Below are 14209 nucleotides of genomic sequence, written 5' to 3'. Positions count from 1 at the left end.
GATAGGTGGACGGCGCTGGCGATCTGTGGGGCTGCCCCCCCCCCCCCCCCCACCGGCGGTGGCGCCCATGAGGTGATAGGTGGACGACGCTGGCGATCTGTGGGGCTGCCCCCTCCTCCCTCCGCTCCCCCACTGCCGGGCCGAGCCCTGCCGTGCTTGTGTATTGGATGGGCTCGGGGAGACGGTTCCCGGTGCGTGTGGATCTGAACGTGGCCGGTGTTGCCGCATCCGGGCCCAGTCGCGCCAGCCGTCGCAGCCCGGTGCCGTGCGTCGCCGTCCGGCGGCTAACGACAGCCTCTGTACCAGCAGGTGGTGGAGAAGAAGCCGTGGACGGAGCAGCAGTGGGCGGTGGCCATCCTGGGCGCGTTCGGCGCCATTGCCCTGCTGCTGGCGGTGCTCGTGCAACAGATGATGGTGCTGCTCTCGTAGGACCGACCCGAGACGGACGCCTGCCCTCCCCCAGATACGGTCTATTTTATTACGTGGTTGTACGCCGTCTGTGTGTCTCAATTTTAGCTGGACGCGGGTGGGCCCCCGGCCGGGTCGCCGTGCCTGGTCTGTCCATATCGGGCGCTGCGGCGGCCGCGCCGGCGCTCGCCTCATGCGCGCACGGCGCCCCTCCCAGGCCGCCGCCCGACGACCCGGCCACGCCGCCCCCGCGGAGCGGCGAGCCCCGTTCGTGTCGCGCGCGCGCGTGCGGTGGCGCGCCTCCCACGCGCCAGGAATCCCTATTTAAAATGACGCCGACACGGAAGCCGATGTATATGGTATACAGATAGATATACTTATATAATATACCGCATGCCGTGTGTGTGTGTGTGTGCGTGTGTACGTGCGCGGCCGGCGGGGTGTGTTGGTCCGTTTGATCACGAGCGGGGGCGCGGCCGCGTGCCTGTTGGTGCGCGTCGGCGTGTACATAGTGACTGTGGTTACGCGTTATCTGCGGGGCAGGCCGGCTGCGGCCGGCGGGTGCGGGATCTGTTTTCAAGTGTTACGTAGCTGTGGCGCGGAGACAATCGGCTGGCGCCATGGGTGTGGTCCGTGTGTACAAATTGAACTCTGCATTTAGTGCCGCCGCGCCCGCCCTGGGCTCGGCTATTCGGTTTTATTTTATTCAGGGTTTTGTACGGCTTGTTTACGCTTTATTCGCTGGCCGGCCGGCACGCTCGTCTGTGGTCAGCCGTCATCTCGGCCCGTGCCGGGCCTGCGTCTGACCCCGGGTCGCACGTGCTGGAGGCCACACGGCACTGCGGTGACGGCACAACGTTAGTTTTATTTTGTTTGTCTCGCTCTGAGGGCATGGACGCGCGCATCCATTCCATACAGGCCCAAAATCGTGTTTTTGGAGACAAATTCCCGTTATCAAATAGCTTTACCAGAGGGTTTGTTTATCGAGCGTTATACTGCTATTGAATATATATATTTCTTGTTATAACACTGCTTGACCCGCGCGGCCAGCGCTCCGGCGGCGGCGTTTGGTGACAATCGTGCCGGCCGTTCCTCGCTGCCAGTTAAGTCCCCTCCGCTCTATCCCCCAGCCGCGTGGCGTGCTGCCGCTCTGACCGGCGCGGCCGAACGTCCCCCTCCTCCCCCGAACCGGCCCGCCCACCGCCGGGGGCGCTCTCGCCAAGTATTACTTAGTCGGCGTGGAAACGCGACACACAGACACACACACACGCGCGCGCGCCTACATGTCAACCGGCTATATTCTGTTGTCTTGATGCATTCCAAAATAAACAAGCTATGTTAAGGGTATGTTTGGAGAGCAAGTGACGGTGCGTTCATGCGCACGCACTGTGCCGATGGCCGACGATGGCGGCCACTGTGTGACCTGCGTCGGCGCATCGGAGAAGCGGGTCAACCGCGAGTTCTGCGCCAGCGGAAAGGACGCGTTACTGCGTGCCGCGCTGTGGCCGACAGAGTCGCGGCGAAAAAATGGGGAGCTGGTGACAACGTGGTGATTGGAGCGCACGCTATTGTTCACAAGTTGAGGTCGTCACTCCCCACCGAATATCTTCCAAGGTACCTCGAAGCGCTACAGCCTGGTGCGGCAGCTGTGTGCTGTCCGGCGCTCAGGCGGGATGGCGCGGAGGCGCGGAGACGTAGCCGCCCGATAGGGATTAAGGCAAGGGACGATCTCGCCTTTGAGTATTTTTGTGGAAAGTTGCGAAAGGCGTGAGCTTTGCGATAAAGAATGACGCTGCGGGACATTTCCGCGAATGGCTGCAACCATAGTTGGGGGTGATGTTCGTAGTGGGTGGACATTGACGTCCGCACGTCCATCCACCATGCAAGGCCTGGTTATCCGTGTACGGGAGAGGAACGGGCCGCCTTCATATTCCACGCACCATGGCATTCAGCCGGCATCCGAAGTTACAAGCTGGAATTCTGGTTTGAGCCGGTTAAATCGAAAATTTTGGGAAAATGTCTCGGATCTGCGCCCAACCCCACGGTTGTTCCTTTTCAAGGAGCTGGTAATCCCTGGCTGTATCTTAGCTTTGCCCTGCCACCTCACTGTTGTCCTGCCAAATAACCAAGGTGTTCTGATGAGCGGCAGCAAGAGGGCGGGCGGAGGGACAGCCGCCGACAGGCAAAACAAGGGATTTCACATCTCTGGAAAGTTGGACGTCCACCCCGTGACGTTTTACGAAAAGGAATTCGTTGAAATCACGTTTTCCACCAATTCCAACAGGAATAAGTGGAAAAAGGGGCGCCGGAATCGTAGGAAACAAATCGCTTCCACGTTACGCGACCGGTGATCCAAATAGCCCAGAGAATTCCAATCCCGCTAGACAATATATTCGAATAAAACACCGCAGTTAGTCGACATGCTTGTTTAGAACTTTACAGAAACATTGCGACGAGGTATTAGTATCACGCATCGAATAACTGTTTCGACTACCGTTCCCGTCTGGCGTGTCAGTACTTACACACGTTGCGACCAGCTAGCTCTGCGGCCGTCACCAGGCTGACGGGTGGAGTCCTAATGACCTGCACTGCAGAGGAGTGGTTTCGCAAACTGAATTGGGCGGGGATAGCAAGAAAAAAACAAACCTGCCTCCAAAACGAGTTCCTACCTGGATGACAGTTTGGGTGGGGTAAAGGCGACTGAAAGGGGCAAGGGACGAAATACAACTGGGAAGGACAAACCAAGAACAAAGGAGGACTGCCCTGGGTTGGCTCAATGGGTAGAGCACTGGACACGCTATCAGCACACCCTGGTTCAAGTGCAGGCAATACCAAGGAGGTAATTCGGCTTGCGACGCGCACTACGGCTGGAAGCCAAACACCATCAAGCCCTTCTCACGACTTGATAACGCCCGACGCCGGCCGGACAGCTCACCAAAACATTGTGAAACAAGCGACACGCCAGACGGAGGCAAGTAGTACGATATGTAAGGCACTTGCTGCACAGCCAATAATAAGCCCATATATTAAGCCCCTGACCAATAATGCTCTTAAAACATGTATCCAACGGCTTCCAGTGGAGTGCACAAGGACGTGTCGCGGGCCCAGGAAGCTAGACCATTCTGCCTCAAAGTACGTACCAAATGACGACAAAACACGGCGACAAAAATAAAGGGGCCGAATACCGGTGATATAACAAGCACGGCCAACATCTCTAACAAGAAACGGTTGAAGGGGAGGCTCCCAAAAGCACCTTCCGCATCATCTTGACATGATTACACATATCGCCACCGGTTCATCGGTTAAATCCAACCTTACGAAGGGGAGCGTAAGAGCCTTTCCTAAACGCACGGCATACGTGCCGTGTCCCCCCTCCCCACCACTACCTATAAGTGTTTCTAGCTCCCCGGGCCATGGACCCGCTTCACGTGCTCCAGCAGCAGCCTTCGTTTGTGCCGCAGGAAGCGTGCCGGACAGTGCCGGCAGCGTCGGTCGGTGCTGCCGTGCATCCTGTCGTGTAGCCTGAGCGCTTGGCTCGTCGCAAAGGCCGAGCCGCACTTCTGACACTGGTGCTCTTTGGCATCCGTGTGACGCTTCACGTGCGTGCGGAGAGCGTCCGGCTCCAAAAACGACGCCGCACAGACGTGACAGTGGTACGGCTTGGTTTGCGTGTGAATCTTCTGGTGCCTTTCCAGCCTACATCTGTCAACGAACGCTCGATCACAGACGTCACACGTGTGTTTTTTTGACCGCGTCTTCCCGCACCGCTTCTGGTGATACTTGAGCCTCATCGCGTTGGAGAACGCCTTCTGGCACTTGTCGCACCGTGTCGGCTCCTCGCCGGCCGCGTGCCGCGCCGCGACGTGGCTTCGGAGGCCGTAGCTCGACAGGAACGTCGCATCACAGTGAGGACAGGGCGCCTGGTCCCGGTGCTCGCGCGCCAGGTGCGTCAGCACGTGGCTGTCCAGAAACGCCTTTGTCTTGAATCTGTGGGGACAGTGCGGACAGACGAACTCTCGGATCTCCGAGTGTTTTATCATGTGCTGTCGCAGCAGCTTCGCGGTGACGAACCGGGCGCCACAGCGAGCACACGCGTGCTTCTTCTCGCCTTTGTGGAAGACCATGTGCCCAGTGACGTCAGAGCGAGTGTTAAAGGCGGCGGGGCATTCGGGACATTGGAAGGTCCTCTTGTTCTCGTGGCGTTGCATGTGCACGTTTAGGGCATCTTTGAGCTTGAACCGCGCGCCGCACACTGTACAGGTCAGTGGCTTTGCGTCAGAGTGCACTATCAGGTGTGCGGTGAGCTTACTCTTGGTGTTGAAGGCCTTGTCACACTCGGAGCACTCATACGCTTTGGCGAGCCGATGCGTTTCCATATGTTGGTGGAGGCCCCCAGCGGTGAGTACCCACTTCTGGCATACGCTGCACGTGAACCCAGTCCTCTCCGAAATTGGCTTGTGAGTGTCCTGGTGCATCTTCAGAGCGTACCCGCTCGTAAATCGCCTGGAGCAGACGGCAGCAGACGAACTTTCTCGCTGACTGGTCCATGTGGACGTTACGTCTGTGCGCAGCGATGCACAAACTACTCTTAAACTTCTTGCCGCACAAGTCGCACTCAAGCTTGCGGTCTTCTTGATGTCTTTCCACATGGTAACGAAGAGCAGACTTCGAGACGAAGCCGCGGCCGCACTGCTGGCATTTGTGCGGCTTCGGCAGACCACCCTTGTGACTGCGCATGACGTGGAGCTTGAGGGCAGAAGGGTACTTAAACGCCTTGTCGCAGAGCGTGCACCTGTGCTTGTGCACCACGCCCGAGTGCAGCTCCAGGTGGCCCTTGAGGCTGTACTTGGAGAGCAGCACGACGAAGCACACCGGGCACTCGTGCACCGGCCGGCGAGCGGCGTGAGCCCGCCGGTGCCCGGCCAACGACTGCCGGTGGGGGGTGCTGAACGGGCACTTGTCGCACTGGAAGGGTTCCACTTGGCCGTGGACAGCCATGTGGTCTTTGTAGCCAGACTCCCGCAGCCAACGGCGGCAGTGAGGACACTCGCGTCTGCCCTCCTTGTGCCATTCCAGGTGAGGCTGGAGGGCTTTGGCCGACGGGAAGCGGCGCTGGCACAGCTGGCATTCGAGCACGCACCGGAACTGAGTCATGTCTGCGGCGAAACGAGAGCTCCTTGATGGTGGTGCACACCTACCCGTCCCAACGACAGACGACACGGTGACAACGTAGGACACGATTCTCTCGTACTTGAAAGCATCCTGTCGTTAATATGATGCATCTGTGTGATAAACAAAACACAGGTTTACACATGTCCATGATACAGCGCCACACTCCTCACAATTAGCAATCCATTATCGATCCATCGGTTCGTAGAGTAAGCCGCTAATTGAAAAAAATTAGAGCGCAACGTCTGCGAAAAAGTTTTCAGAGCGTGGTCAGGGCTGCATAAATGTTAAGCTAACCATGAAACTCCCCACGCCTGGCTCCAATCTCACAAAATAAAACCAAAAAAACACGTCGACCTCAACGCTGATCGCATTTGAGATTGGATCCGGAGACAGTCTTGGAGCCCTTCCTCTAAAGTATGGAATTCAGCCACATCATGCTCCTTACGAAGTTCTCACCATGAACGTAAGCACACCAGTGCACTCCCAGTGGGCAGTTCTCACATATTTCTCGGCATGGTCAGACAAAGGCAGCCTGATTAAATTTTTGTCGCGCTGCTTGATGGGCACAACCTAGAACAAAATATCCAAACCGCAGGCGTATTCGTGGGCGGATAATTCAGCTAACTGCATAGGTGCTTCAGTCGCGCAACAGCAGAAGGGCGATAGCCCTCACCTTTCGACAGGTGATCTTCGCTGTACGTGATCGACACCATCTCCTGCAAGTGATCGCGTGCATCAGTAAGTCATCTACACGTTCACACACAGCAGACAAACCGAAACACGTGAGGAGTCCGATGACCGTGGAAACCGACGCCGACGACCGCCAACGGGTGGAGAAACAAAGCTCGCGTCAAGCGGCAGGTTCATCTTCACGTCCTTTTTTTAACGAAATGCGAAAATTAGGCCCGCCCGGCCGCGTCAGCTCCCATCCCCCCCCCCTCCCCCCACGGCCGCGTTATCTCCCGTTCCCCGGGCCGGGCGGCTGGCGGGCGGTGCGCTCACCTCATCCTCGGCCGGTCCGGAGGCGAGCAGGCCGGCTAGCCGCCGCGCCAGCCTGGCCGCCCGCCGCTCCAGTGCCGCACGCGCCTCGATCTTGCCGCGGGGCGGCTCGCGGTCGCACGCCGCACCGCCGGCGAGGAGCGGTGGACAGTCCGCCTGGCCGGCCGACGGCACTGCTGACGCAGTTGACTGCGGCGCAGGGCTGACTTCCGGGCCAGGTCGACCGGTCACGGCGTCTGATGAATCAGTCTCCATGTTTATGGGGGCAGATTCCAGGTTTGCTAGCTCGTCCTCGGTAACGAGGTGCGAGGCGCTACCGTCCGGGTTTGATGGATCGGTCACGAGATCTGTCTGGTCTTCTCCAATGCTTATCGAATCCGTCTCCAAGTCTAGCGAGTCCTTTTCCAGGTCCTGTCCCTCCTTCTCCAGGTTTGGTGGGTCCTTCTCCAGATCTAGTGAGTCCTTCTCTAGGTCTAACAGGTTCTTCTCCAGGTCTAGTGGGTCCTCCAGGTCTTGTGGGCCTTTCTCTGGGTCTATCGGATCCTTTTCCAGGTCTATTGGGTCCTTCTCTGGGTTTAGTGGGTCCTTCTCTAGGTCTGGTGCATCCTTCTCCAGGTCTTGTGAGTCCCTCTCCAGGTCCAGTGGGTCCTTCTCCAAGTCTAGTGGGTCCCTCTCCGGGTCTGGTGAGCCTGCCTGCGGGTCCGTCAGGTCCTCCGCCCGCCTCGGCTGACCTGCGCCCGACGGCAGCGGGTCCACCGCAGGGTCTGGCGCCTCCTCCGTGGCGTCGCGCTGGAGCTCTTGCGCTATCCAGCAGTCCAGCTCGAGCTCGGCAGCCAGCAGCTGGGACTGGGTGCGCAGCTGCTGCCAGCGGGCGAGCAGGGCGCCGCAGTCGGCGCACAGGCGGCCGGCACCAGTCACGTCCAGTCGCCGCAGCGAGAGGACGGCATCTGCCGCCAGGTGGCCGCCGGCCACCGTCAGGTCCCACAGGTCCGCAGGGGCGGCCGACGGCGGCTGGCCGCACAACACACACACGTCCTCTGACATGGTGACCGGCACCTGCAGACAGTGAGAGCATGGTCACAATGACAGACAGACAGTCACAAGGACAGTTCCATACATGACTGGCACATGGCACTCTACTAGATGGCAGAGTTTGCCTGGAGTCTGCTTGGTGTCCACATCAGGCTTATAAGCTTAACTGAAAATAATTGAGCATCCTATCTGGAATGACAAAAAGTTGACATAAATATGTGCCTAAATCCAAGCATGCATCAGCATACCCTCAAGTCCCTAGCAAAGTGTTGAGTAGGCACCTAAGAACCTTGTTTGATCTTACCACTGAAGAGTGAGTGTCTGTTATATACTAGTTCATATACCTGGGCCAAATAGTGATCAGCATGAATAAAAGATAAAAACATATTGGTGGCATCTCACAATAATTCATAGTCTGTTGTCATGGATGATATCCATCCCTTTCTCTAAATACTGTCTATGATCAAAATACATGCTTCTTCAACAGCTGGAAGCCAGTCTACAGCCCATAGATCAAGCATACACCCAATATGTTTTGATGTCAAATTACCCCTTATCAACATCCAAAAGTGCAACAAGATCATTTTGGCATCATAAATGCCATTCAGTGGCCTCACTGGTAGGCCACTGGTGGTGGCCTGAAGTAACTGAAGTGACCTAGTTACTGAAGTGACCTAGTGACCTAGGTCACTTGTGAAGTGAAGTGACCTAGTGACCACTTCACTTCACTTCAAGTGAAGTGAAGTGACCTAGTGACTGAAGTGACCTAGTGAAGTGACTGAATCTGATAATACATGGAGACCTATAACTAGTTTACTTTACAAAGAAGAGATAAGGTACACTGCCCATTACAAACTGGTATCAGTTACATACCTTGACCCACCATTAGCAAAAGCAAACATGATAGCAATAATTAAGCCTCAATACACTGAGAGCAATAGGCTAAACAGTATAAATAACACAACAGTGCTAAAAAATATTTTGACAATCAGCACCAACCAAACAAAATAGTAAGTTTACATCTGATCTTGCTCTCTGGTGAAATTCACTCTGAAGGTTCAAATCTGGCAGTACAATTTTTACCTGGATGAGTGATACAAATACAATAATAGCATGTGCACCCTTATTGGCAACATTCTGTGACTAACACTGGTTGCCTTATACAGAAACAACCAATATATCTAGCACATCATGGTCAAAGGAAGGCTATGTATTTGAGTACAAGGCTAGTGCTGAAACTGCATGTATTTCTCATAAGCATCTAGGAAATTACAAACATGTGACAGTTATCATTTGACAACAAAGGAGTTGTAGAGGAAGTATCATGCACAAGATCAGATCAAAACAAGGGTAAAATTGCTTAGCAGATGAGTACAGATTAACTTGTTCTGGATTCAGAATACCCACACAGACAACCCCAGGTTGGTGTCAAAGCATCACAAATTTCAACAGCTTTTATATTTTTATTAATTTTTTATTAAGGTACATTTTGCAATTAATATTTTCTACCCTGATGTGAGATCAGCAATGTGATGCAAATATCTTCACAGCATTGAAACCCTGAAACACTGGACCATAAGAATTTGTGGCAGCAATGCACAAGACTAGGATTAACAATGGCTCATATTTAAGGGGTGCAAGCAGTGATTCCTTTAGGGGGGGGGGGTATCACTGCCAAGTGGAGCATTTTCAGTGTTACATGCACTTTCTTGTATTTAGCTATAAACTCCCTTCCATTGTGTCAGCTCATACCAATACCAGGTGGCTGTTGTACCAGATTCAAGTGGATCAGATCATTTTAAGAGTGAAGCCCAGAGCAGCAATACCATAAAACTTATTAAAGCACCTTAGCACTTCGGAGAAGGCATGAAAACAATGCTTAGAAAAACCAATTGGAAAACATCCTGGAATTCAGTGATGTTGATATTCTAAGATGCCATGAGGAGAGTTTTGCGCCTTATGCAGGCAGGCTAAATTGGAATTGCCTTTTCAACCTTCAAGACTTCCTATTCACACGCAAAATTGGACAAGAACCATGAGAACCATTTCCGAACCGAAGCCCGGACATCCATGCCCCACACATGAAACTTCGCAACACTGCGGTGCTTTTTAAGCGCAATGCGAAGAAATATCCAACATTATGCACCCCGCGCGTGGGCCAGGTTACATTACCTCGGATCACCTCGGAATAAAAGTGTCAGGGGCCTCGGGCGTATTGTGAGATACCGTCAAGCATATTTATACCGACCTTGAAGAGATGCGCAGAAAACTAAAAGTTGGCAGCAGTACTGAAATTGGCTGCAAGTTTTTAAAACTATCACCACGCACTTGAGGCATTCCTGGTGCAGTACTCTTAAAAAAGCGCGCCCAAGGCGTTATTATGAATTTCTAGGCTGTTGATCATAAACATGCCTTACCTGGGGAAAGACTTGTAATCGTGTTGCCGAGCTTGTAGTGTAAGGAGGTATGCAACATCCCGTGATGTGTTAAGGCTTGTCGCGCAAGTCTCTAAGCAAACATTTCTCGAGGTCGTCGACAGGCGTTCTTCCAGGTAAGTAAAACCAGTTTGGGTGTCATTTGCTGGGGAATGTGAGGTAATTAATGTCATGCAGTTGGCTTGTAAAATTGTGGCACATTGCTCTTTATCACCTCGTCCAAGCCATAAATGTTGCCAATCTTGTTTTGATGCCTTTGGCTTAATTATGTATGTTGCTGTCTTTGTCAGAGTGGTGTTTTGAGACCTTATGTGTGGAAAGACCATATTTTGCAATAGGTGGTGACTTTTTTGAAGGGCAGAGATGACTGCCCATCTTGGGTATACCAAATGCTACCTTCTTACACAAGCCCAAAGGTATTTCAATACAAAATAGAACACATCAAGGTTTAAGTTTTCTAATATACTCTATAATCACATAACTGAACCAATTTTGGCACCTGGCTTCTAAGAGCATGTAGGCTGGGAGCAGGCAACTGTCTTACAACTTTATTTTCTATAATTGGCATCATAACTTCTTGCTGACATGGCCAGAGCAGTTACTTGTGTCATAAAATAAATCCACATCAACTTAGCATCTATGCAGACTTCAGTATTTATTGTGATGTGTGCACAGTTGTAATCCCACCAATTATACTTGGGACCAGGTGTGCTCATCTTTCTGATCTAGTTCTGATCTTGCCCCCTTTTGGGCCTTTGCACTTGAAGACCATGCTGCTTGACACACAGGTGGTTCTCCACATTTAGCTGTGAGAGCAGGATGGAGTTCTCTGCGCCTGTCCGCTGCACTCTGGCTGCTGTGTCACCTGATGGCGCGTACCTGGCCACCACCCTCGGCGTCCGACTGACTGTGTTCGGGGTAGCTGCCCAGCAGGAGGTGGCCTCGTTCACCTGCCTGGATGACCCGCAGGTGGGGCCGGCACGAGGTGCAAGATCGCCACACACTAGGTGGTCCACCACTCCTGGACAGAGCAAGGCCATTTAAAGTACAAATTGTGTGCGGCGTTGGCGTTGGTCAGCGATGATGTATTGACTGGTACGGTGAGGATGTGGGTTAGAGACGCGGGGCTGTGTTGTACCTTCCAACCCTTTCCTCAGCATGAAAACGCGTGGCCTGAGTGATGTCAGCAATGACATGCATCACACAATAAACCAACAAGGAACCTTTGTCCATACATACATCAGCATTTTTGTCCTATAACGGGATCCTAATTGCGCGAAGTGCGAAGTGGGCCTTCCTGACGCCGTCTGCTGCCCGCCGCTGGCCCTGTCCTCCCCCGCACCGCTGACCACTGCGTCGCACCGCCGTTTTGGGCAGCATCTGGAGTGGTCGCCGGACTCGACGCTGCTGCTGACGGCGGTGTTCTCGCGGCGCGCCGTCCAGCTCTGGAGCGTGGAGGACACCGGCTGGCACGGCCGCATCGACGAGGCCGACGCCGGGCTGGCGGCGGCGCGCTGGGCGCCCACATCCCGGCACGTGCTCACCACCGCCGAGCTCAGCGTGAGTACAGTCGCAGCCTGGTGGTATCATGGTAAGCGAATGACGTCACCGCCGTGGGTCTCACAACTGGGCGACGGGAGAGGGCGGAGACGGGCACGTCTCCGAGTTGTGCCAAAATGAAGTGCATGCTTTTTTATTTCCTCTGTAACTAGCAACATTTCAAGCCGGACTATCCAGAAGACCCGAGCCTCTGGAAAAGTATCAGTACCGTCACAGCCCGCCGGTGTCTGGCTAGTGTGAGCGTCGACTCTGCATACCGCCCCCGCGACTGTAGCCCGGCTGAGGGGCGGCCACTTGCTGTCAGACGCGGCGCAGGGGACGGCCCAGCAGCCGGTGGTGGCTGATGGCCGCCGCGAGGTCCCCGCGGAACCGGAGCCGCGTGCGCGCGCCGGCGACGGAGGTGTTGACCGCCGCCGGCACCGGTTTCAGCTGCGTGTGACCATCTGGTCGCTGGTGGACAAGCGGGTCTGTTACATCAAGTACCTGAAGGACGTGGCATCGAGCCTGGCGTTTAGCCCGGACGGCGAGTTCCTGGCGGTGGTGGAGCGGCGCGGCTGCAGGGACCACGTCAGCCTGTTCAGTACCAGCGCCTGGGAGCTCGTCAAGGTCAGTTGCGCGGGCCCATTGGTCTGTCTTTCCGTCGTTAGCTCCTGTGCGGGAATACTCTGGTTCGTATGTTGACGTCTCTGTCCAGGTATTGGTGCTCAGGTCATTTCGTTCTTTTCCTTTTCTATGCTACCTGCTTGAGATCTTTTTTTGCTTTCCTCGTTTGACGAATGAAGCTTAAAAGGAAGTCGGTTCCACTCCGCCTTTACACTTAATGTAAAAAATACCAATACGCCGTTCAGGCAGATGTTGTATAGTTGCCCCAGGCGCAGAAGAAGACATCACGTTTTATCAATGCAGTCATCTATACATGGCTAACCATGGGAGCTTCTCCCACTGCACTAGCGACACACATAACTGAAGGTTAACACGCGATCAAAAGACATCTCATACTGCTCCTTGCGGGTTAAACCGCTTACGGGTGAAAGCAGGAAATAAACTTGCGAGACAGAGAAATCTGACCATATCTCCCGCAGCATAAATGCTTAAGGAAGAAATCAGTAGTCGTGGTCGAGGCCATTATACCACTGCCTGCTACATCCTGAAACAGTCGCGACGACATTTTCACGCAAAGCCAGAGGTGCACTTTGGCAAGGACGGCGCCGGTCGTGTTTGCCTGCAGTGCAGGGCAGTTAGTTAGACCTGACGGGTGTGTGGTGAGCTGTGCCATGCAATCTAACACGCAGGACACGGGGACGGAAAGGCTTAGCCCGTGACCGACTGGTTTATTTAAGATCTTCATGCGTTATGACTTCATACTTGATACGTTATGTCATGCTATGAAAAGCTCGTTGTTCATAGACTGAGTATGTGGGAATGACATAGATGAAGACTGTTCGGTCCATTTCAGTCGGCCAGGCGGGACGGTCTCAGGCATTGAGTGAGGGTGGGGGCTTGTTGGGGACGTGGAGGCCTCTCAAATGACGTCGAAGCTCAGATTTTGTCGGCAGACGCTCAAGTTTGCCTGTAACAAAGTATATTTAATGGCGAAAAAGGTCTCCAGAATCCTAAAACCTCCAGATGTGAACCTCCTGGACCATTTCCACAGAGTTATGGTGATACTCGGTACACCATGAACGTAATTTGCATGTTTTCTGGGTGGCCTGGGTCATTAACCAAGGAATGAAAAGGCACGATAACTGTGGCACAAATCTTTATTGAGCCTATCATCTCACGTCATGTCTAAGTCCTTGCTACTGTATTTGACAACGGGACTGAATTCTGCATTGCATTCTATCATGCTCAAGCAAACGGCAAGTAGGAGCGATTGAATCGTGTCCAAAACGATATGTTAGCTTAACTTGTCAAAGAGACTGAGACACCAAAATATCCACCATTTTTTCGTCATGTGGAACAGCGAAAAATGTCGGTACAAAACTCGGTCTTTGTCATGTAAGGTCGTAATGCAGTTCTTCTAATGAACACAATTCTCTCTCTCTCTCCAAAGTTCAGATGTCAAGGAGATGAGCATGTCGGCGCAATGTTGGAAAATCTGCTCCTGTCTTATCCGCTCGCAATGCTTAAAATCTGCTGTTATCACTTAAGGCAAGGCATAACCTGACCGTAAGCCACGAGAAAAAACAAATTGCACTTCGATCAGAATATAAAACCAGTCAAGATTTAGGTTGGCGGCATGGTGTATTTAAGGCATCCCTCGGTTGCCGTAAACTCGTTATCAAAACTCACATGTCACTGGAAACGTTTTCATCGCGCGTTGAAATCCATTAGTAATGTCACGTTCCTAATTGAAAACCAATTGACAGGCGGAAAAAAGTCAACGTTCAAAATCTGCGTTTATCTCATTCAGATACTCCATGTCAAACTGTATTCAAGGTTTCTGACCTCATAGCTTAAAAGTTCGAAAGGATGCAGAAATCGTGCGCTCTCCTCCGTGCTCAACTACCCAGAAAGTCAACGTTATCCACGGACCATGAATCTGTTTTTGAACGCACGGACCCCGTTCCATCTGACGGGTCACCCCCTTTGGGACCGCTGAC

At 53.4% G+C, this 14209-nt stretch overlaps 3 protein-coding genes and 1 long non-coding RNA gene across 4 annotated transcripts in view; 2 read left to right on the top strand and 2 right to left on the bottom strand.

Annotated features, from left to right (window-relative positions):
- Window positions 1–1857: 1857 nt before the first annotated feature.
- Window positions 1858–4532, bottom strand: LOC119097229 (zinc finger protein 90-like). The gene is made up of 2 exons (XM_037220282.1): window positions 4174–4532; window positions 1858–1870 (listed from the first exon to the last, which is right to left on the bottom strand). Exons 1-2 carry the CDS (start codon window positions 4530–4532, stop codon window positions 1858–1860), a joined length of 372 nt encoding a protein of 123 aa, XP_037076177.1.
- A 101-nt stretch (window positions 4533–4633) lies between these two features.
- Window positions 4634–9849, bottom strand: LOC119097227 (zinc finger protein 358). Its single transcript, XM_037220281.1, has 4 exons — window positions 9784–9849; window positions 6583–7635; window positions 6254–6296; window positions 4634–5564 (listed from the first exon to the last, which is right to left on the bottom strand). Exons 2-4 carry the CDS (start codon window positions 7621–7623, stop codon window positions 4753–4755), a joined length of 1896 nt encoding a protein of 631 aa, XP_037076176.1. The 5' UTR covers window positions 7624–7635; window positions 9784–9849; the 3' UTR covers window positions 4634–4752.
- Window positions 9850–10023: 174 nt separating this feature from the next.
- Window positions 10024–11504, top strand: LOC119097021 (uncharacterized). Its single transcript, XR_005094115.1, has 3 exons — window positions 10024–10162; window positions 10835–11015; window positions 11424–11504. It is a non-coding gene; the product is annotated as an uncharacterized LOC119097021 (long non-coding RNA).
- Window positions 11505–11645: 141 nt separating this feature from the next.
- LOC119097226 (WD repeat-containing protein WRAP73) overlaps window positions 11646–14209 on the top strand; it is a 41355-nt gene continuing 38791 nt past the window's right edge. The window contains exons 1-2 of the mRNA XM_037220280.1: window positions 11646–11663; window positions 12036–12212. Coding sequence (XP_037076175.1) covers window positions 11646–11663; window positions 12036–12212 — 195 coding nt within the window. The remainder of the gene's footprint in view (window positions 11664–12035; window positions 12213–14209) is intronic.

This window comes from Pollicipes pollicipes, unplaced genomic scaffold (assembly GCF_011947565.3).
Source record: "Pollicipes pollicipes isolate AB1234 unplaced genomic scaffold, Ppol_2.1 Scaffold_4295;HRSCAF=5057_pilon_pilon_pilon, whole genome shotgun sequence".
In the NCBI taxonomy this organism is placed as follows: Eukaryota; Metazoa; Arthropoda; class Thecostraca; order Pollicipedomorpha; family Pollicipedidae; genus Pollicipes; species Pollicipes pollicipes.
The sequence above is the reverse complement of the archived record's forward strand: the minus strand, read 5'-3'. Positions and strand labels throughout refer to the sequence as shown.